This window comes from Aplidium turbinatum, chromosome 6 (genome assembly GCF_918807975.1).
Source record: "Aplidium turbinatum chromosome 6, kaAplTurb1.1, whole genome shotgun sequence".
NCBI lineage: Eukaryota > Metazoa > Chordata > Ascidiacea > Aplousobranchia > Polyclinidae > Aplidium > Aplidium turbinatum.
This window is the reverse complement of record NC_137477.1, coordinates 34,449,630-34,474,490: the sequence shown is the minus strand read 5'-3', so window position 1 is coordinate 34,474,490 and position 24,861 is coordinate 34,449,630. Positions and strand designations below refer to the sequence as shown.

Sequence of the window (24,861 nt, the reverse complement as noted above, 5' to 3'; positions counted from 1 at the left end):
TTTCAATTTTTTTTTAAATTATCGGGTACCGTAGCCTAATTATCATTGCCGTATTAGGGTTAGGGGCTAGAGGTTAGGAACTCACCGAATTGGAATCACCGAATACATAGGCGCCGACTCCGGGGGGGCGGAGGGGCGGCGCCCCCCCGTGAATTTAGCTCGGGGTGGCTGCCCCCCCGCAAATTATTAAAAAAATCCTAAATCAAATGTTTCTAAGTTCAGATTTGCGTTAGTTTGACCTTCATTGCGGATCGATCTCATTTAAAAGATCTACTTGTTAACAAGAGCGCTGCTCCTAAGATAACAAAAGAAACAGAAGTACGGTAGCTGATAAACGCCAGCATGGTGACGTTGAAGCAAACAATGATTGAAAAACGTTTTTCTTGATTTCTTCCGCTTTTTTTTTCTTGGGAGTGTCAATAACGAGGTGCCGTTTGCTCAGTTTAGTATCTACTCGTATTAAGAGCCAAAGTTCAAAGTGATCAGCATATAATTCGAAGTAGCCTACAGGCCTCGAAATTCGTTTTTGTTGACGGCGGACAAACGTGTCCGGTCTGAGCAGCTATCTCAGCGGACAAATTAAGTCTCACGGCGGACACACCAGTTTTAGCCGTCGATCGTTCCACCGAACGAGGTCGTGTTGCTTATTGCGTCACAATGCTCTGGGCAGGAGTCGGAAAATTTCTACACCAACGCTATTTTCTGCTGTGCAAAGTTTTACAGGCTTTTTTCTTCAAGTTTATTTTTGCGTGTCATGTGAGCGAAAGTGAATTTTCTTTGGGTCTTTTCTTTCTTACTGTAATACCAAAACTTAACAAGTTTTTTTGCATCTTGCGGTTATAGCCTACTCGTATAATCTAATTTAGTAACCAACCTTGCCGTATCATTATTACTCGGAGATCAAAGCCAGACATTGTGACGTAAAACGTGAACTAAATTGCGCGTGATTAGTGTAGAAGTACCTGAACTCCTATCGATTCTTAGCGAAGAATTCACCTTTGTTACGCTGATTCAATGTCATCAATCGTTGAAGCAACGTAAGAATCGAAAGTTTTCCTCCTTGAATGGAAGCTAAGGGATACAGGATTCACATTTTCTAGATGCGCGCTAGAATGCGCTGGAAAATATATTATCGCAACAACTGTTCGAATGTTCGTGCTATGCAATGACGATTTGTATCGCTAGTTCTTGTGCTATTTCTCGGCGGACAAATATGACCGATCTAGATGTTACTTCCCGCGGACATCACATGCTGTGACGGCGGACATGTCCGCCGTGAATTTCGAGGCCTGAGCCTACATTATAAAGCTTGGCGATATACAATGGCAGATAGACGCAAACAAACATCAATGCTGACAAACAAACATCAGCATTTTGAATGTAAGCAATCAGTCGGCTAGAAAGTTTGCCCCCCCGGCAATTTTCAAAACCCGGCGCCTATGACCGAATAGTAGCAGACCCTACTGTTTTAATCATATTTCTTGCAAGTAATTTAACAATTTCGTTAAGGCTGACCATTCCTTGTTGAAAAAAGTTAAGGCTTGGCTACCTGGAGATCGTGCCTGACAAGGCTGACATGTTGCATATTTTTGCGATCATTGCTGTCTGACTGAAACTGTCTAAACATTAGGTATTTTTTCACTTTTTGCTGACTCTTAATAATATAAAATCATTTGTTGTCTTAAGGAAGCACTAAAAATGAGAAAAAATAAGTTAAATGTTCAGTCAATATGTTTTCTTGTTTTTTTTTTGGGAACTTTTGCTGTGTAGGCCTATACTGTAATGATCTAAAATGATGTGAACGATTCTTCAAGCGTAAAGTTCTTCAAGCTACTTGATGGCGAAACGTGTCCTCTTTTTATGCGATGAAACTATGGTAGGCCTAACATTGGGTCACCTTAATATTCAAATACTGCTGACATTTCTTGAACAATTCATTCACTTTCTTATTTGAGCAACTGTTTAACCTGATATTTGCCGCAGGAGTCACAGCGGCAATGCAATATGACACAGTACAGTATATAGTTGAACAGCATAATTATTACAAGAGTCAATAGTATGTTAATTGAGTTTTAGGCAAAATTTAGGTAGGGGTCCGCAGAATTAGTAATTTGTCTAAAGGGGTCCGTGACAACAAAAAGGTTGGGAACCACTGCTCTAAACCCATTGGTGTACTGTTATTGACAGCACAATTTAATAAGTCCTGTAGATCGTTTGCAGATTCTGCTATCAAGCGTATCTCAAGTTTGTTACATTTTGTCCCCCAACGTTTACTCCATTCATATGTTCGATGTCTCTCAAAACCATCCCACTGTAAGCGTTGAAAAGATCTGGAGATCGGACATACATCTCTCTGTTATCATTTTTAATGTAAAAATTCCTTTTGTGGTCCCTTTATCTGGAACAAATAAAAACTGTGCAGTTGAAATTTCCGATTGTAGTTTTGTTAGTCTCAATCTCATCATCATGATTCGGAGTAAGATGTTTGTTAAGTGATTCACAAGGCTAATTGTTCTGTGGAGTGAGCATTCTGTTGCTCCGGTTTTCTTTGGTAAAGTTATGAATATACAACGTACCATATCACTAGGGATCTTTCCGGTGTCATAAATATGATTTAAGATCTCAGTGGTTAGGTCTAAACCCCACTCATCTAAAGCTTCGATAATCGATCATTTCAACTATAAAAGAAACGATATTGTGGAATATCCTAGTATGCGTATCTTAGTCAGCAAAAGTTCTCTTTTCTACACGATTTCAATGTTTAGCGACGTTAAAACGATGTAGAAACGGCAATTTCTGCTGGTTGGGATAACTAGGCTACGGTATTTTAACGTTTAGCGACGTTAAAACGATAGGCCACACATTTGGTTATCTGTTACTACAATGTAAAAATGAACTGTTAGGCTAACTGGGTTCTTGGAACAAATCGAAGGGCTTCTGTGAATGTTTCTCAGTTTCAACCTATCCTAGTCAGCAAAACTTTCCTTTTCTACACGATTTCAACGTTTAGCGACGCTAAAACGATAGGCCACACATTTGGTTATCTGTTACTACAATGTAAAAATGAACTGTTAGACTAACTGGGTTCTTGGAACAAATTTTTGCTGGTCGGGATAACTAGGCTACGGTACCCGATAATTTCCTTTCAATCCAAGCTGTAGGCCACACATTTGTTGATCCAAACTACAGGTAAGCAGTTTAACTATTCAAAAGTACTAACTTATAGACATAAACATGATTTTTTTTTATAACATCTTTTTTTTATTTTCCCTTCATATCTTAAATTTTTCTGAAGGTGTTGCGAACTTACTTCGGTCACAAGCACGTTTTAACGTTCGCGTTTTGTCGCTTCTACCTTTTTCTCAACCTTTGCTATGTTGACGTGTATTGTTTTTGATATGATGGTCACAAATAAAAACTATTCAACTGAATTGACGAATTCAAGCACATTTTAACGTTCGCGTTTGGTCGCTTCTACCTTTGCTATCATCATCATAATCATAATCCATTGTCGGTTTGTTCCCCACTAGTGGGGGTGGCCGATTGTTTCCGCGCAGCAATTGTTTTAATCCCTTTTCTCCATTTCACTCTGTCCCTTGCATCTTCCTCCTTCAGTTTGACTTTTTTAAATTCATTCTTCACTTGTTGATTCCACGTTCTTCTTGGACGACCGCGTTTCCTCTTCCCATCCACCTTTAGATCTAGTGCCTTTCTAAGAAAACTTCCTTCCTCCCTCCTTATCACATGTCCATACCATCTTACTCCATTTGCCCTTGCCAGTTGGTCTATGGTCTCTCTCATCTCTAGCATATCCAACAATTCTTCAGTCCTTTTTCCCTTCTCGTTTTCACCCCACACATTGCTCTCACCATTGACTTTTCCGTTCTTCTCAGGATTGCCAGTTCACTCTCTCTCAATATCCATGTCTCGCTACCATAATAAAAACAATTCAACTGAACTGACATGACGAATTTTCATTTAATTGTTCAAACATTTTATTTCTATTTTTTTGTGCACGATTTCAACGTTTAGCAACGTTAAAACGGCAATGATAATTAGGCTACGGTACCCAATAATTTTCAAAAAAAATTTCAAAAAATCTCCGAATAGGGAACTCTCCGAAAAAGACTGTCTCCGAACGGGGAACTCTCCGAATCGGACTCGCCGAATAGTAGCAGACCCTATGCCAGACAAGAAAACTGTCTTGAAAGCTTTCACCTTCGTTGCTTGAGGCGCATTCTTGGTATTTCCTGGAAGGACAGAATACCTAACACCACTGTTCTGGAACGTTCTAGCTCCCTGAGCATGCACGTCTTCTCCTCTGCCAGCGACGTCTACGCCGGTTGGGGCATGTATCCAGAATGAAGGATGGGCGCATTCCAAAGGACATTCTGTACAGTGAACTTGCCACAGGGAAACGCCCAGTAGGACGACCTGCTCTGCTACAGAGACGTTTGCAAACGAGACCTGAAGCTAACTGACATAGACCCTGCCAGCTGGGAACTGATCGCAGCAAACCGCAACAGATGGCGCTACGAAGTCAGTGCGGGTCTAGCAAAGCGTCAGTCGAGGCGGAGGAAGCAACTAGAGCAAAGAAGACAAAGAAGAAAAGAGAGACAGCAGCTTCAGAACTCCTCTGATTTGATGTGTTTTGATGAGTTTCTGTGTTGTTAGGCGTTATTGCTGTGAAATTTTGTTAAATCAGTTGATTAATAGATAAGGTGACATAGTTCTTCCCTTTTGGCACGGTTGTTGATCTTTGGTGTCTACACATTGGTGTCTACACATTGGTGATTACTTGTGAGGGTGATATCTACACAAGGCAAAATGTGCTTAATGGAAAATAAACTTTGCAGTAGTTGTGGTGGTAAGATGTACCATATTATGGAAGTTGTCTTTGCTGCAAATCAGTTTAAATTGTGACCTACGAAGATAAATAGCCTAGTTAATATGCACAATCCTTTACAACTGAAGGCTAAACTTGATTGCAGATAAACATGTTTGGGTCCTATATTTGCTTAAAATGTTTTTATTAATTGTTTTTTTTATCATGAAAAGCTTTATTATGATTGAGAAAAAAATTAATATTCGATCAAGCTATGTGTAAACACAATTCAGACGTTCAAATATTGAAAAGAATTAGTTTTCATTGACGGGTATGACTTTATCAGCTATCAATATATCAATACTTAGATTGCAAGGACCAAGGTGAAAAAAAGGAACACTGAAACAAAAGAATCTAAAAACACTTCAAAAAAACATTTCATGCAAATGTAGATCCAAAGTGCACTTTTTTTCTGCAATTTACTTCAGCTTTCAGTCTTAAAGGTTTGTGGCCACGGTATCTATGCTGCACAAGCACTCAAGCAGGCAACATAAGTTCCATCGATTTTCGTAAACCACCACTGCAGTGAATATGGTACTCACATAGCCTATCAGTTGACCATGTTAAAATGTTGCAAACCATATTTTCTATCACAACGCTAAAAAACACCATTCTGATATAATATATGAACATGAAAAACAGTGTTGCAACCAGAGATGGGCAATAGCACGCTACTTTTGTACCGCCGCTACTTTTTTCCAAAGTAGCAGTAGCGGGAGAGGCGCTACTTTTTGCCCACCTCTGGTTGCAACAAATGTAACAATTCAGTAAATCTCACCCAGAATGTAAGAGCCAATGTGTCGGGGCAACACCGAACAATACCACAGTTGCTGCAGCTCCTCGAAATACCCTGTAGGTTTTCTTTATCTTGTTTATAACTCCCATTTTGCAATAACCGAACAATCAACACAATTTTTACTAGCCTACTTTCTAGGCTTTAATCCAGTTGGGTTTGGAAAATTCTTTCAAATCTCGCAGAACGGTTCTGAAATTACTACAATTGCCATTATTAAGGTAGTTCAAAGGATTGGCAGACAAGGACCCCTGCAGGACAAAACAAGTTCAGATATTCATAAAATTAATTATGAGCTTTCTACTGTAAAAATTCTTTATCCCAACTAATTGTTATGTTTATGCAAGGCTTCGGAGCCGGTGTAACGGTCCAGGAGCTACGGTACCATAACTTCTGGACACCACAATCATTCTGGCAGAATAACTCTGCCCAAATCGCCTAATAAAAGGGCCCATAAAGAAACGTGCAGTACAGTATTAACCGTACCGTAAATAATGCAATGACGCCAACAACAGGCGAACCCTGATAAAAGCTATTCTCGTTGACATATTTATTGTTATGCCACCCTGAAAGTCAGGATGCCAAAAAAAATAAAATGTACACAACTTGTTATAACACCCAAACTTTTCAGTATTTTGTTATAACAGTTAAACTTTTTTCAGTCAAAATATTTTGAATTGCAAAATATTTGAGAATTATTTCAGACTTCGTGAAGACGCAATTACGCTTGTAGACTGTAGAGTCTGTGCATTTACACAATCTATATTGGAAACCCGTAACGCGCTAGAATGACTGGTAGGCACTTTGACCATAGATATTTATGCTTTGACTAGTAAACATTTTAAGTTTAACGTATTCCACTTTCCCAAAGCAGTAACGCAATCATGCGTGAGATAGTCTACGATTCCTCAAGAATCAGCTGATTGGAGTCATTGTGACTCAGCATCAATCAATCAATCATTTTATTTTTCAAAACAAAATGAGACATTGTGAGCGTTCTTGCCTAGAGTTATTGGATACAAACAAAACGAATCTCCATCACCAGCGTAGCCAAGGAAGTGGATTAAAGTTTGGGCAAGAGATATAGTCATTTCGATTCCTACCTCCTGTCATTACTTTTTCTTACCTCACCGTCACCATAGCCTACATTTATTATTAAATGCTCGTGTTTTTGATTTTATTTCTTTGTATTGGTTGTAAGGTTCAGTCATCCCCACATGCAGTGATGTACGTGCCGTGAAGTTCTGTTCTGTTGCTTAAAGCTTTGTGTTGATTGCAGCGGCGCCGCTCACGTGTAAGGTCGCGTCTTCCTTTACACCTTTGTTGAGTTACCATTAACACGCTGCTTGGGTTGAAGTAGGGTGGTGCTAGTATAGTTTTCTGTTGCTGTTACGTGAAGGTATATTTATGTTCTGCTATGTTTTTCAGACGCAGTGCCTATTTAGTTTATTAAAGCCATTAAATAGTGTTATCTACTTTTGTTACTTAATTCTATTCGTTACAATTTAATAAACTACATAGAAATCGAAGCTAGAAGAGTTGATAGAAAGTGCAAGTCCTGAAAGCAATCGGAGATGGCCAATAATAACTGGAAATGTCTTCAACCAGAAAAGCTATCCGTAGATCCAAATTCACCAACAGCAGAAAACGATTGGAAGTGTTGGTTCAAGACTTTTACAAACTTTGTGGAAGCCATGCCTCGTGCTGAAGGAGAAGAACCAGTCAACAAGCTCAACATATTGACAGCTTTCCTTACTGCAAACACTTACAAAACTGTGTCAGAAGACGACAATTTTGACGATGCAATAACAGCTCTCAAAAACTTGTAGGCCTACGTCAAGCCAAGGAACGAGATCTATTTGCGATATCTGCTTGCTACTGCACAACAAAAAGACGGTGAGTCAATTGACGAATTTGTTTCACGTATAAATAATCTGAGCCGAAATTGCAACTTTGTCCCCGTCAATGCAGTAGCTTATAGAGACGACATGAAGAGAGACTCCTTAATCAGTGGGATTTCGTCCACACTCATAAGAGAGCGTCTTCTCGAAAATCAGACTTTAACTTTTGATCAAGCTTACGCCAAGGCTCGGGCTCTAGAATTGGCAAAAAGCACGTCCGAAACGTATTCTCACCACAACATGTGTGCTGTGCAAAGTTGTTCAACTGAGCTGCCGACAGTTCGACATGAGTAGGACACTCAAAGTAAAAGCGAAGATTTGTCCAGCCAGGATCGCACAACCGCAGCAATAGGACAAACTAAAAAGCACATATCGAACAAGTTTACATGCTTTTTTTGTGGTAGTCGTAATTGGCACAGCAGAAATCAATGTCCTGCAAAAGACGAAAAATGTGATTATTGTGGCAAAACTGGCCATTATGCCAAGTGTTGCTTAAGTCGTAAGGGTGTTGTTACAAGCAATTGCATAAACTCACCTCGTCTAGATTCAATGTCTACACTGCATTCTACATTTTCTCAACATGTTGTAAGTGAAGTGAAAATTAACGATGCCTTTGCTAACGCTTTAGTCGATACTGGAAGTACAAACAGTTATTTAAGCAAGACCTTTGTGGACAAAAACCACATTAAATATACGTCTCTTCGTTTCGTTGCAAACATGGCTAACACTTCGTTAAAAACCGACATTTATGGTATTTGTAATGTTAAACTGAAATTTGCCAATCACTTTTATGAACAGGCAGAATTTCTTATTATGCCTGAATTGGTTTCTGACGCAATCATAGGCGATGATTTACTCGAACGCCATAAAAGTGTAACTTTTCAATTTAATGGTAATTTGCCTGAACTTTTTGTGTCATCTGTTATGCCTGCAGCACAAGTCGAATATCCTGAGTTGTTTTCACACTTGCTACCTACATGCAAACCAATGGCTGTTAAAACTCGTAAATTCTCATCGGCTGACCAAGAACTAATTCGAATCGAAACGGAACGATTATTACGCGAAGGCCGCATAGAGAAAAGCAATTCCCCATGGAGGGCCCAGCCCTTGATCGTCGACAATGGTAATGGAAAGAAGAAGATGTGCATTGATTACAGCCAGACAATCAACTTGTATACCTTGCTGGACGCTTACCCTTTGCCATCCATTGAATCCATAGTAAATGAAGTTGCCAAGTGGAAGTAGGCTATATATCCACATTAGACTTAAAATCTGCGTACCATCAAATACCAATTTGCCCCAAAGATCGCCGTTATACCGCATTTCAGTCGTCGCACGAGCTGTACCAATGGAAATACTTACCATTTGGATTGACAAACGCGGTACCCGCGTTTCAACGAGTAATTAACAACTTTATTGCAACACACAAATTAAAATGCGTGAATGCCTACTTGGATAATATCACCATGGGAGGAATGACACAACAAGAGCATGATAACAATCTCGCAGCACTACTCAAAGCTGCTAAAGAAGATCACTTTACATTTAATGAAGCAAAAAGTTTGTACAACCGCACTGAAGTTTGTTTGTTGGGTTACCAAGTTGGAGCTGGAATTATAAAACCAGATCCCCAACGTATCAAAGCATTGCAAGATTTGCCGGTACCAACAACAAAGAAAGAATTGCAGCGAATCATGGGATTGTTCGCCAACTACGCCAAATGGATCTCTAACTTCTCTGCAACAGTTAGGCCACTCGTGCAAACAGAAAAATTGCCTTTAAGTTGTGAGGCTTTGGCTGCCTTGAACAAACTGAAAACGAAGTTAACCCATGCTTCTTTACAACCAATCGACGAATCCATTCCTTTTACTGTAGAAACGGATGCTTCAGACTTTGCCATTGCCGCAACATTAAATCAAAACGGCCGTCCTGTAGCATTTCACGCGCAAACCTTATCAACTTCGGAGCAAATGCATTCAGCAATTGAAAAGGAAGCCTACGCAATTGTAGAAGCATTAAGAAAGTGGAAGCATTTACTGCTGGGAAGACACTTTAACTTGATTACGGACCAAAGAAGCGTTTCCTTTATGTTCGATTTAAAACATCCTTCCAAGGTAAAAAATGATAAAATACAACGTTGGCGTTTGGAACTTTCACCTTATAACTTCTCTACCGTTTACAGACCAGGAAATAAAAATACTGCACCTGACACCTTCTCTAGAGCAACATCGGCATCTGTGACAACAACATCAGAAGCCGCTTTAAAATTGCTACATGAATCACTTTGCCATCCTGGTATTACACGATTGTGGTATTATATAAAAACAAAAAACCTTCCTTATTCTTTGGAAGCCGTGAAAGCCGTCGCAATGCAATGCAAAGACTGCGCCGAAATTAAAGCAGCTTTTTATAAGCCCAAAGAGCAACAACACCTCATCAAAGCAACCCAACCTTTTGAAAGAATCAGTATGGATATTAAAGGTCCTGTAGCATCTGCCACTAAGAACAGATACTTGTTGGTGATCGTGGACGAATTTTCTAGATTTCCCTTTGTATATCCGTGTGCCGACATGAAGGCATCTACTGTTATCGAAAAATTATGTGATTTATTTTCCGTGTTTGAATTTCCGTCGTATGTCCACACCGACCAGGGTGCAAATTTTATGTCGAGCGAACTGAAAGAGTGGCTGCATGGAAAGGGTATTCCGACCAGTCGGTCTACTAGATACAACCCTCGAGGCAATAGCCAAGTGGAACGATATAACGGCATAGTGTGGAAAGCTATTCTTTTGGGACTACGAGTCAAAAAACTACCCGAGACTTTGTGGGAAAACGTGTTACCCGATGTATTACATTCGTTACGTTCACTTTTATGTACTGCTACAAACTGCACTCCCCACGAGCGTATGTTTTATCATTCTCGTAAGTCTTCAAATGGGGTATCGATGCCTGCCTGGCTAAAATCAGGACCGGTGTATGTAAAACGTCATGTACGAAACAAGAGCGACTTATTTGTTGAAGATGCCGAGCTTATTGAAGCTAACCCCCAATACGCTCACGTACGCCTCAATGACGGACGTGAAACTACTGTATCATTGCGTGACTTAGCACCTAATCCTAAACAGATTACCACCACTCATGATGACGAAACGCTAACGGAGCCATTAGAAATTGATTTTGGAATGTTGGAATCAGCTCAACCTCGCTTGGATCCTGCTCCAATTTTACAAAATGTCGAATCTTCAGAAGCTGGTCCTACCAATCCTGAACAAAACTCATCGTTACGTCGCTCCACACGAACACGCCGTCCTGTTGTGCGCTATGGCTTTGATACGTGACTTAGTTTTTGCAATTTATGTATTTATTTACTGGGTTTGGCTTGAATCCTTGTACTTGTTATAATGCCGTGATGTAATTTATGTAGTGTCGAGTTTTCCATTTAACCGGGGGTGAATGTCGTGAAGTTCTGTTCTGTTGCTTAAAGCTTTGTGTTGATTGCAGCGGCGCCGCTCACGTGTAAGGTCGCGTCTTCCTTTACACCTTTGTTGAGTTACCATTAGCACGCTGCTTGGGTTGAAGTAGGGTGGTGCTAGTATAGTTTTCTGTTGCTGTTACGTGAAGGTATATTTATGTTCTGCTATGTTTTTCAGGCGCAGTGCCTATTTAGTTTATTAAAGCCATTAAATGGTGTCATCTACTTTTGTTACTTAATTCTATTCGTTACAGTACGCGCATACAAAAAATATTGACGCCGTCAGCGTAAACGCAAACGTTCGAAAAACATACGTCGTATGCGTCAACGTAGGCCTAACTTGTAAAAAATGTTGGCGGCATCAGCGTTAGCGCATACACTAGCGCAAACTCATTTTGTTTGCTAGGTGCCAAACATTCACACGGTATAAACCACTCGAAACAAACAAGTTTTATTTTGAATTTCCACGAAGAAACACAAGCATCTGAAAGTGTTCATCTGACATTTTGCTGTGTGTTTGGTTCCAATCTGTCTTTGCCCATTGAAAACATTCTTTCAACTGCAGCGCTGGAAGGTATTGGCGCGTTGTAGCAAAAAAAATACATTAAAAAGTATGCGTTGACGCTATGCGCTAAAAAACCGCGAAAACTTTACGGCGTAGCCTCAAGCGCATACTATCCAAAAAAATGTGGCCGCAAGCGTTAGCGTAAACAAAAAGTCTATGCCACAAGTATGCGGCGTAGAATTTGCGGCGTATACGTACATCTCTGCCCAAGCCCGCAACCAGGGGGGGGCATTGTGGGCATTTGCCCCCCCCGAAATTTTTTGAAAATTTTTTAAGCGTTCTATGCAGTATGAAATGTACTATAGGCTACGTCGTACACGTAGGGCCTACAGCCATACTGTAGAGTGTAGATTATCGAAACCGAAATTAGGCTACGCTGGTTGGAAGCTATGCTAACGATTTTGTTCGATAAATTAGGCTGGCATCCTCATTATCTGTTTCGTTAGCGTATACATAATGTCAGCATCCATCATCACCATAAAAAGCGTTTAAAAACAACTAAATAATTCAGATAATATGAAACCAAGGAACTTTCAGAAATAATTAATTAAACTACCATTCAACGTTTTATAGGCAGAGAAAACTTTTTCTCAAACCGTAGAAAATTTCATTATCAGATCACCGCTTCAATGCGTGATGGAAATCTACAGATAAATCTGCATCAAACACTGTTTTTTGCACTCTGCAATGCTTGATGCAGATTTATCTGTAGATTTCCATCACGCATTGAAGCGGTGATCTGATAATGAAATTTTCTACGGTTTGAGAAAAAGTTTTCTCTGCCTATAAAACGTTGAATGGTAGTTTAATTAATTATTAACTAAATAATTCGAGATCAAAAGCAGCTGCGATAGCGTGGTGAATAAGCTACTCCGTTGGGCTGAGGCATTTGTAAATCTGATTTAAAATGAATTCTTGAAAGTAAAAGGCCAGCAAGTGCGATTGATGCGGTGTCAGCAATAGAATCCCAAAAAGAGTTTTATCCAAACATTTACAAACTCTTGATAATTTTGGCTACACTTCCAGTCACAACTGCTTCTGCAGAAAGAACATTTAGCTGTCTACGACGCTTGAAAAGTTACCTTAGAAGCACTATGAGGCAGGACAGGCTTTCTGGACTACCGGTAGCTCTCATGCCAATCCATCGTACTCAAACTCCAAGCGCGGAATTGGTGTAAAACGAACTTGCCAAATCAAGTAGAAAGTTAGACATTAGGCTATGCTCTAAATTAAAATGTCATTTTGCATTTGCAAAGTCAACTTCTTTGGGCCTACAAACATAAAAACTTGTTGAGTCAACAAAATGTTTCAGGATTGCAATTTGTAATTACCGTGTTGAGTTTATTCATATGTATCTGTTTGTTTATGTTGATGTAAATATATGTTATTGATTAAATTAATGACTCCAGTCGTGCCAATGCAGTTCGTAGCCTACAGATGTTGTATTTTTTGTAATCGACTGAACACATTACTGTGATATCGTAATTTTTTTCCTTGCGTAGTCATAGCTAAATGAGAAAAGGTTACAAAGGCTAGTTTCCTTTAATGCTGTAGCCTACTAAACAAAAACGTGATTGACATAAGTTATGACCACTGTATCGTAACATGGTAGTGCGCCAGTGCCACACACTCTATCAATGGGCGTGGACATTAACATAAAAATGTCACAATGCATCATTTTAATGTTTGTTCTTTGATAAAAATTAAATGCCCCCCCCGAAAATATTTGGGTGCTGGTTAAGCATCGGCCGTTTTGGTCAGTGACGTCATGAAAATGTGTGACGTGTGCAAAAAAACGCAACTACTTTTTGGGAAGGGTGCAAAAACGCGGAATAGAAGAAAAAGCGGAATGGCTATTGAATTTTAAATATTTGTAGGGAATAGTGCCTCCAGCTTTCTCATTTCTGCCGCGGAGTAGAAGAAAAAGCGGAATGGCTATTGATTTTTAAATATTTGTAGGGAATAGTGTCTCCAGCTTTCTCATTTCTGTTTATAGTGCCTCCAGCTTTCTCATTTCTGCTTAGATCGTTGGAAAGCACGATGCTTCATCTACCCGAATGAATTAATTGCCAAGGCGATTCGATCATTGTTCATCATAAGCCGCCACCCGTTTGCTGTGATCGGTGAATAGTGCCTCCACCAAATATGCTGTAGCTTTCTTATTTCTGCTCGGATTTTAACAATTTTCCTATCGTTGGAAAGCATGATGCCTCATCTACCCGAATGGATTAATTGCCAGTCTAAAGTAGGCATTACATTTATGGAGCGCTAACTTAAACTTTACTATTTTGTACCAATTCTTAGCAATTCAATTTTTAAAATAAAAATACCAAACCAACACAAATTAAAAGAGTATGTCTTGCTTTATTCACCTAACAACTTTCACGTTTATATTGTTCAAACGTAACCGCTCGACGAAGCTTTTTACCAAAACAATGCAAACACAAAGCGATCAATTTCGAGTGTTCATTATACGCCGCCCACAGTTTGATGTGATCAGTGAATACTGCCTCCACCAAATATGCTGTAGCTTTCTCATTTCTGCGCGGATTTGAGAAATTTTACCATCGTTGGAAAGCACGATACTGCATCTATCCGAATTCATTAATTGCAAGTTTAAAGTATGCATTATATTGATCTAGCGTTAATTTAAACTTTACTATTTTGTACTCATTCTCAGCAATTCAATTTTTAGAATAAAAATACCAAACCAACACAAATTAAAAGAGTATGTCTTGCTTTATTCACCTAACCACTTTCACGTTTATATGTTATCTACAAAACGAGAAATCGTTGTTCAAACGTAACTGCTCGACGAAGCTTTTTTCCAATGCATTTTTCAAGGCGATTCGATCGTGGTTCAGTATAAGCCGCCCACAGTTTGCTGTGATCGATGAATACTGCCTCCACCAAGTATGCTGTAGCTTTCTCATTTCTGCTCGGATTTTAACAATTTTACTATCGTTGGATGGCATTATGCTTCATCTACCCGAATGGATTAATTGCCAGTCTAAAGTAGGCATTATATTTATGCAGCGCTAACTTAAACTTTACTATTTTGTACCAATTCTCAGCAATTCATTTTTTACAATAAAAATACCAAATTAACACAAATTAAAAGAGTATGTCTTGCTTTATTCACCTAACAACTTTCACATTTATATCTAATCCACAAAACAAACAATCGTTGTTCAAACGTAACTGCTCGACGAAGCTTTTTTCCAATGCATTTTGCAAGGCGATTCGATCGTGGTTCAGTATAAGCCGCCCACTGTTTGCTGTGATCAGTGAATAGGCCTACTGCCTCCACTAAATATGCTGTAGCTTTCTCATTTCTGCTCGGATTTTAACAATATTCCTATCGTTGGAAGGCATGATGCCTCACCTACCCGAATGGATTAATTGTCAGTCTAAAGTAGGCATCATATTTATGCAGCGCTAACTTAAACTTTACTATTTTGTACCAATTCTCAGCAATTCATTTTTTACAATAAAAATATCAAATCAACACAAATTAAAAGAGTATGTCTTGGTTGATTCATATGTTAACTTTCACATTTATATCTAATCCACAAAACAAACAATTGTTGTTCAAACGTAACCGCTCGACGAAGCTTTTTTTCAATGCATTTTTCAAGGCGATTTGATCGTGGTTCAGTATAAGCCGCCCACAGTTTGCTGTGATCGATGAATACTGCCTCCACCAAATATGCTGTAGCTTTTTCATTTCTGCTCGGATTTTAACAATATTTCTATCGTTGGAAGGCATGATGCCTCACCTACCCGAATGGATTAATTGCCAGTCTAAAGTAGGCATTATACTTATGCAGCGCTAACGTAAACTTTACTATTTTGTACCAATTCTCAGCAATTCATTTTTACAATAAAAATATCAAACCTACACAAATTAAAAGAGTATGTCTTGGTTTATTTATATGTTAACTTTCACATTTATATCTAATTCAGGAAACGAACAATCGTTGTTCAAACGTAACCGCTCGACGAAGCTTTTTCCAATGCATTTTTCAAGGCGATTCGATCGTGGTTCAGTATAAGCCGCCCACAGTTTCATGTGATCAATGAATACTGCCTCCACCAAATATGCTGTAGCTTTCTCATTTCTGCTCGGATTCTAACAATTTTACTATCGTTGGATGGCATTATGCTTCATCTACCCGAATGGTTTAATTGCCAGTCTAAAGTATGCATTATATTTATGTAGCGCTAACCTAAACTTTATTATTTTGTACCAATTCTCAGCAATTCATTTTTTACAATAAAAATACCAAATCAACACAAATTAAAAGAGTATGTCTTGCTTTATTTACCTAACAACTTTCACGTTTATATGTTATCTACAAAACGAGAAATCGTTGTTCAAACGTAACCGCTCGACGAAGCTTTTTTCCAATGCATTTTTCAAGGCGATTCGATCGTGGTTCAGTATAAGCCGCCCATAGTTTGCTGTGATCGATGAATACTGCCTCCACCAAGTATGCTGTAGCTTTCTCATTTCTGCTCGGATTCTAACAATTTTACTATCGTTGGATGGCATTATGCCTCATCTACACGAATGGATTAATTGCCAATCTAAAGTAGGCATTATATTTATGTAGCGCTAACTTAATCTTTACTATTTTGTACCAATTCTCAGCAATTCATTTTTTACAATAAAAATACCAAACCAACACAAATGTCTTCTTTTATTTATCTGTTAACTTTCACGTTGATGTCTAATCCACAAAACGAGCAATCGTTGTTCAAACGTAACCGCTCGATGAAGCTTTTTTGACAATTTTACTGACGTTGGAAAGCACAATACTGCATCTACCCGAATCAATTGGTTGCATGTCCAAGGTATACAGTATATTTATGTGCTAACTTAAACTTCACTATTATAACATCAATTACTCCGAAAGTGATATGACATTTTGACAACACCATGAACTCCAAACAGACTTAAGCAATGATATCCATAAGCAGACAATAGGCAAAAAGTGTTTACTAATTCCCTTTAATTAAATCTTGCTTGAACATTTTTAATTATTCCAGACATGTTGGATCAATGTGCTTGGCCTACGCACTTTTTGAAGTCAAGATTCAGTTGGTCAAGCAAAAATAGTAGGCTACACATTTAGCCAAACGCAGCAACACCAGTTTTCAAGATTAAACAATGGAAACCCTTTAATGATGCAGAAATCAGTAGTCTTAACAGCATCAAATTTTACGTCTTGAAGCAGTTTAACATCGCCTATTTTAATACGAGAAGTAAAATGGGGTAACTTTGGTCCAATTATGAGACACCGCTTACTTTAGTTTTACAATGGTTCTGGGAGAAAACTTTACTTATGACCGATATTGAGGGCTATCAAGAGCCCTTACATATTACCAAGTTTGAAGTCATTTGGTCCATGCGTAGAGTATCAAAAAAAAAACTATAAGTGGTTTTCACTCCAGTGTTTTAAAAAAAAACTATAAGCAGTAATCTTTTTTCAAGACATGCTCATTGCCAACCCCAAAAACGGGTGTCACTGGCCCCTTTTAGAGTTTTTAAAATACTTTCAACAATCAGCACTCGTGATTATGTATCAAATATCAAGTTAATCGAACGAAAATGTACCACTAATATATGGCCTGGCACCTGGTTTCCGTTTGTATTTCCTACAGGCATGTCAATTTTTGAAATATTAATCTGCACTCCATCAAGCCAAAATTGAAGAAAATGGATCACTAACACAACTAATATCCTGTAATAAACGATAAAAAGTGGATTAACATCATACAAAAGTGGCCAAAGTCACATACTTTAGATTGGCAATTAATCCATTCGGGTAGATGAAGCATAATGCCATCCAACGATAGTAAAATTGTTAGAATCAGCGTTGAAATGAGAAAGCTACAGCATACTTGGTAGAGGCAGTATTCACTGATTACATCAAACTGTGGGCGGCGTATAATGAACACTCGAAATTGATCGCTTTGTGTTTGCATTGTTTTGGTAAAAAGCTTCGTCAAGCGGTTACGTTTGAACAACGATTTCTCGTTTTGTAGATAACATATAAACGTGAAAGTTCTTAGGTTAATAAAGCAAGACATACTCTTTAAATTTGTGTTGGTTTGGTATTTTTATTTTAAAAATTAAATTGCTAAGAATTGGTACAAAATAATAAAGTTTAAGTTAGCGCTACATAAATGTAATGCCTACTTTAGATTGGCAACTAATCCATTCAAGTAGATGAGGCATCATGCTTTCCAACGATAGAAAAATTGTTAAAATCCGAGCAGAAATGAGAAAGCTACAGCATATTTGGTGGAGGCACTATTCATTGATCACATGAAACTGTGGGCGGCTAATAATGAACACTCGAAATTGATCGCTTTGTGTTTGCATTGTTTTGGTAAAAAGCTTCGTCGAGCGGTTACGTTTGAACAACGATTGCTCGTTTTGTGGATTAGATATAAATGTAAAAGTTAACACATGAATAAAGCAAGACATACTCTTTTAATTTGTGCTGGTTTGGTATTTTTATTGTAAAAAATGAATTGCTGAGAATTGGTACAAAATAGTAAAGTTTAAGTTAGCGCTACATAAATATAATGCATGCTTTAGACTGGCAATTAAACCATTCGGGTAGATGAAGCATAATGCCATCCAACGATAGTAAAATTGTTAAAATCCGAGCAGAAATGAGAAAGCTACAGCATACTTGGTGGAGGCACTATTCACTGATCACAGCAAACTGTGGGCGGCTTATACTGAACCACGATCGAATCGCCTTGAAAAATGCATTGGAAAAAAGCTTCGTCGAGCGGTTACGTTTGAACAACGATTGCTCGTTTTGTGGATTAGATATAAATGTAAAAGTTAACATATGAATAAAGCAAGACATACTCTTTTAATTTGTGTTAATTTGGTATTTTTATTGTAAAATATGAATTGCTGAGAATTGGTACAAAATAGTAAAGTTTAAGTTAGCGCTACATAAATATAATGCATGCTTTAGACTGGCAATTAAACCATTCGGGTAGATGAAGCATGATGCCATCCAACGATAGTAAAATTGTTAAAATCCGAGCAGAAATGAAAAAGCTACAGCATATTTGGTGGAGGCAGTATTCACTGATCACATGAAACTGTGGGCGGCTTATACTGAACCACGATCGAATCGCCTTGAAAAATGCATTGGAAAAAAGCTTCGTCGAGCGGTTACGTTTGAACAACGATTGCTCATTTTGTAGATAACATATAAACGTGAAAGTTGTTAGGTGAATAAAGCAAGACATACTCTTTTAATTTGTGTTGATTTGGTATTTTTATTTTAAAAATTGAATTGCTAAAAATTGGTACAAAATAGTAAAGTTTAAGTTAACGCTACATAAATGTAATGCCTACTTTAGACTGGCAATTAATCCATTCGGGTAGATGAGGCATCATGCTTTCCAACGATAGGAAAATTGTTGGAATCCGAGCAGAAATGAGAAAGCTACAGCATATTTGGTGGAGGCACTATTCACCGATCACAGCAAACGGGTGGCGGCTTATGATGAACAGTGATCGAATCGCCTTGGCAATTAATTCATTCGGGTAGATGAAGCATCGTGCTTTCCAACGATCTAAGCAGAAACGAGAAAGCTGGAGGCACTATTCCCTACAAATATTTAAAAATCAATAGCCATTCCGCTTTTTCTTCTATTCCGCGTTTTTGCACCCTTCTTAAAAGTAGTTGCGTTTTCTTTGCAGACGTCATACATTTTCATGACGTCACTGACCAAGGCGGACGATGCTTAACCAGCACCAATATTTGCTGGTTGCGGGCCTGTCTCTGCCCATATGGTTTCATCAACTGTCACACCTCCAGTTGCTTTAGGTATGTGGAGCCAACTGATTCTTTCAACTAATTCATCTATTTTAATTTAAAAATATGCTATTGCCAAGCTACTTTGAACCTTACTTTAAGGAAATTACTGAAGTCCATTGCCATGGCACGAGAGCTTCTCAAAAAAATAACTTTCACTTACGTAGTGTCAGCTCAAGAAAAGGCCAAGGCAGTTTGAAATTCTTAGGCCCAAAAATATGGAATGATTTACCTTCAGAAGTAGTAGGGGCTACGAGTATAAAAACTTTCACAAAAAAACTTAAAATTTATTATATGAAAAAACTTTGTCTGTGACTGTTTTTATTGCCACAGCATTGACGAGTGATATCGCAAATTTTTCGGATTGAACATTGTTGATACTACGTAGACCTAGGCCTACTACTCACGAACTGGTGCTAAGTACTATTTATTAACGGCTGTCATCTTATTAACTGTATTCAAGTCGGCCTATAAACTGACTGATTTTGTTAAGGTTTAAAGTTATATACTATGATTAGGCCTACTTTTAGTGTTCATGTTTCGTCTTTTATGCTAGCAGTTAGAAGTTGTTGTTTATGCATAGTTTGTTTTGTTTGTTTTTTTTTTTGTTTTTTTTTCTTATAACTTACTACTTTTGTAGGGCATGATTTTTTTTTGATATTTGAATAAAACCACAGGAATTCACTTGACTGTCGCAGCAGTAAACAACTTTTTGTGTTCATTTTTTACGGAACGTAAGCTTATCCTGTTTTAACGCATATCTTGGTTTCAACGTGATGCCGATGTTTGACATTTGTCACATTAAAAACACGGGAAGCAGCTGACTCGATGACTATTATAGTCTTTCGCTGCTTCCTGTCTGTTGTAGATTCTAGTTATGGTGCTATTTTATTTGCATTGTCTATGTTTTGTACCGTATACTTTTCTCGCAACAGACAAAATAAAAGGTTTCTCTCTCTCTCTCTCTCTCTCTTTAAACTGTTAGGTTTGGTGGCCGTGCTTAAATTTACTTTCACCGACGTATCCTTTAAATTTACATTGCATGCACATTTTAAACTTCTGTGGTTTTGCCACCTCTTCCTTTTGTTCCAGCGGTGGGATGGCGCAACGGATAAGGGGTTGGCTTTCCAATTAGGCCTATGCAAACCTGGTTGGACTCCGGCTTCAGCTGGTTGTTGAAAAACACCGCTCACCTTTACCCAGCAGTGGCGGTCGTCCTAAAGAACTGCGGGACTGCAGCCCCCCCAACATTTTGTGCATATGTGAATTATATTACATATAGATAGTTTGCCATGTTTTTTTAATTTTTTTTTTTTGAAGAATTAAAAAAACTCTTAATATTATTTTTTTTTTGTAATAAAAAAAAATTTGTGTTACAAAAATTAATTGGCAACTCTGGGTCTGCAAATTGTGCAGGTCCGGTGTTGCTTGTTCTTTTTTTTTATGACGTAGATTTTTCAGAAAAAAGTTTTCTAGCGTCACTGAACAAGCGCTGCAGGGACTGCAAATAGAACAGACCCTGGTCAGGGATTCCAACTTTGGTTCTCGTAAATCTTTAGGGTAAGCGTGTGGAAGCTATCGGTGATTAGGTGAAGGGATCGTAGGTTACTTTACTTGATCTGTGTTTTGAGAAGTCAGTGAGACCAACGAGATATAACACAATGAGTGGAAACTCACTCTTCTCTTAGTGTTTCTCTTTTATCTCTCTCGTTTCCTTACGTCGTTCGTTTCATGGTTCACTGCTTGCACATGGAAGGCTACAGACTGCGACCGTACGGGTGTACGGCGTGCTAAGAATGCACTAAAGCAAGGCTAAAGTGACGGCGAATACCACGAAGCAATTGGACTGTTCCGACCATAGTATTATTGTTAGGTGGTTTAAAAGTTTATTTTCGTTACCGCTTGTCTTTTCAGATTATTGTGTGAAATTTTGAAGTAGGTTAATCAGGATGTTACAGGTCAATAAGCAGGGTAAATACATAGGCTCTTGCTAACAACAATATTAAATTAGTATAGGGTAGCAAAGGTCTACGAAATACGATACAAAACGGCTGACTGTAGGCTATATGGTTATCAAAGTTTATCTTATCCAGCTATAAACAACCAACAGGGCTAGAAGAAGTTTGGCTTTTTATAACAGTGCAATGGAAAACAGTTCTGATAATTTAACCGTCGAGTATCTTGTGGAAATAATCGAAGATGAAGAATTTCAAAGTATTCCCATTTCAACGAGCGCGTCTACAGTGCAACGTGAATTTGGGTAAGAAAGCGTTTCAAAGGACCTCGCACCTCTAATTAAATTGTGCAGTTGTGTGTTGAAAGCTGAATAAAATTGTTTGGATATATTATCCGGTATTTTTGCAGATGTCACTTATGTCCGAAAACTTACAAAACCAACGGGGGATTGCGTTTTCATGTCAAGTCAAAGCACGCTGGAAACACATGTAATAACACCAGAAAAGGTATGGTACTACAGTTCCGCATATTACCTGCCTGTAGACCGGCAAGACAACTTTATAGCCTGAATCGTCCATTTACACATTGTTTCTACGTCTGGCGACGACGGATCAACGTTAAAATCTGACTGCAGTCAGCCACTTGTGTGTAACAATTGCTGTGGTAGGCATATCCAGTCTGCCAAATTAAAACATATCGCAAATATTGCATCTATTCAACACCTGCCTACGTCGAATCGACGTAAAAAGGGGAAATTGTTAGACCACATTCCAGACGTCAAAATAGCAAAATGAGGCCCCTAATTTCTTGAAATGGAGGCCCATACCCCCTTCAGGTTGCAACTAAGACATCATATATCGCGTTTTCGTTTGCAGAGGGGGCATTGGTCCCCCTGACCCCCCTCTCGGGAGCCCTGATTCTACTGAATAGCGTCATTACACCGTCACCAATATATAATGGAAACATAAGCTACCGGGACGCATCTTTTGAAAATGTACCATTACATAGGTGTATAGAGGGAATGGACCAATCAGAGGGTTAGGGAAAAGGATAGTAATAATATAGTTGCTAAGATCGAGTTTTCGACCAACCAACATGGCGTAGAGAGTATGCTATTGGCCAGAAGACTGGAGGTCGTTGGTTTGAATCCTCTATTTTGGTTAAGATGTCTTTGATTTGGGAATTTGTAGACAAGTTTCCTTTTAGGAAACGTATTGTGGTACACTTTCAAAAGGTGCTACCGGGACATCCGCCACTACATGTAGTATTCATTACACACTTTGTATTTTTTTAGTGTCTGAATCAACAGTACAGAAGATGTGGTTACAAATTGGTGGTTCACTTGATAACTTCACTGATGCAGCTCTTCAATATTACATTCGTGCATTCGAATCCACCACAAATGGGAGCGAACTTTTTCACAAGTTTAGCTGTGATGCAATTGAAGTGATCCCAGGTTTATTTCACGGAAAACTTCAACGTATGGAAGCAGTGGAGCAAACAAGAAAATTGTTTGATGTGTTTCTGAGGTAAAAACCAAACATATAGTGGCATTTTCATTCTATACCGATGCTATAGCTTGTTTAACCAATCCATACAAATCTTAAATATATCAGCTAAAGCTATGTGGGCTAATAAAGCTATAGCCTAAATTTATTTGTTTTTTTTGTTTATTAACATTTTCTTTTTTTTATTTTCTTATATCTTAAATTTTTCTGAAGGTGTTGCGACCGTGCCAAATTTTTTTTTCAACTCAATAACTTACTTCGGTCACAAGCACGTTTTTAACGTTCGCGTTTTGTCGCTTCTACCTTTTTCTCGACCTTTGCTATGTTGACGTGTATTGTTTTGATATGATGGTCAGAAATAAAAACAACTGAACTGAACTGAACTGTAGCTTATCAACAGTGATTTACATTTATTTCAATCATGTCTGGTACGACGAACGACAGTTCTGCCAGATTTCAGAAACTGCCTTCAATGATTAATATGCTTATCCAGTGATCTCGTGGGATTGCTGTTGACTGAGCCAATCCCAATCTCTCCGTCTTATCTTCAAGTACGAAACTTGTCTTAATTCAGTCTGTATTTATTGGTCGATATCCAAAAACTTTATATAAAGTCGCCAAATAGATAACGCAATTGTCTATACCAGCCAGTAAATGAGACATACTCAAGATGCATAAAACGGGGCAAGATGCATATTTTAACTTTGCCTACATTACCGTAAAAAATAGCACGAATTTACGATTTGTATACCATTAAATACTCTTGCCAGCATCTATGTTCAATACACAAACATTAACGTTTGTAAATTTACATTTCAGAGATGAAAATAGCAAAGTTTCACAACAACAACAAACGACTAATACGGTGCTTACAACTGATGAAATACACATAATAGAATATATTGGGGGATACGTGTTACGAAAATTGAAGCGCAGTGCCACAGATGAACAACAAGGCATTTTGTCTAAACTAGAAAGTGACACCAGTTGCACAGCGGGTTCATCTATGATTGACACACTACAAAACGACGAATACGGAACATTACTGAAGCCAAGTCTTACTCTGATGAAAATTTTGCTGAGGCTGGAAGTGGATTTTCGAAAACATTTCAGCTTTTGTAATACAATGCAGACTGTGTTTAAGGAGATTGATATAAACAGTTTGTATTTATTAACCAACGACTGGGACATTGTGTCATATATTGTAAACCACATTTGCAAGCTATATTTTAAAAATCGTACCTATCAAAAAACGAAGATTTTAAAGCTCAAAGTCATTGGTGATGTTCAGAAAAACAACATCAGTCTGCGTAAAGCGTTACAGTAAAGACACTAATGTACGGAATATTGCTCGTTGTTTTACAATAAATACCTAACAACTAATACCTAAACATTAAATTGAGAGCCGCTCTGATATCAATCATTCATTAATCTGAGCGGGATATAAATGCTATCATTATTATTATAATTTCACGGTTCAACTAGCAACAGTGCAAGACTATAGCTTAAGGTTTTAAAAACATTGTAAGACTTACGACGCTAGTCTAGACGGCTTATTAGAAATTCAGGTCCTTTAAAATTAATTAAGTTGCTGACAGGCTAACAGTAGCCTGGCTGGGTTAACTTTAGAGCTGCACTAGAGTTTAATTTTAGGCTTCTGACAATAACATAATGTTAAATAATAGGTTGAAAATAGCCTAAGATGTGGATAGCACCTTACCCATGGTACAAAACTATATTACTAATTAGCCAAGCACCTTAGGCGGTGAGATAGCTCAGTGGTAGAGCTCAACGCACATAAAATCGAAGGAACATCCCATCTAAAACTCTTGTGATGTCCGTTTAATCTACTGCGCAAGTGTCTGTAGTGAAGCGTGACGGCCGACACGTAAAACGGAGCAAAAAGAGGAGTTTCCACTCATTGT

At 38.3% G+C, this 24,861-nt stretch overlaps 2 protein-coding genes across 2 annotated transcripts in view; one reads left to right on the top strand and one right to left on the bottom strand.

The window, feature by feature from the left end:
- Positions 1-5,924, bottom strand: part of LOC145772224 (1-acyl-sn-glycerol-3-phosphate acyltransferase epsilon-like) — a 61,931-nt gene extending 56,007 nt beyond the window's left edge. The window contains exon 1 of the mRNA XM_082584076.1: positions 5,664-5,924. Coding sequence (XP_082440202.1) covers positions 5,664-5,770 — 107 coding nt within the window. The 5' untranslated portion in view covers positions 5,771-5,924. The remainder of the gene's footprint in view (positions 1-5,663) is intronic.
- Positions 5,925-21,532: 15,608 nt separating this feature from the next.
- Positions 21,533-24,263, top strand: LOC145771712 (uncharacterized). Its single transcript, XM_082583439.1, has 4 exons — positions 21,533-21,732; positions 21,837-21,934; positions 22,723-22,957; positions 23,756-24,263. Exons 1-4 carry the CDS (start codon positions 21,617-21,619, stop codon positions 24,261-24,263), a joined length of 957 nt encoding a protein of 318 aa, XP_082439565.1. The 5' UTR covers positions 21,533-21,616.
- Positions 24,264-24,861: the final 598 nt, after the last annotated feature.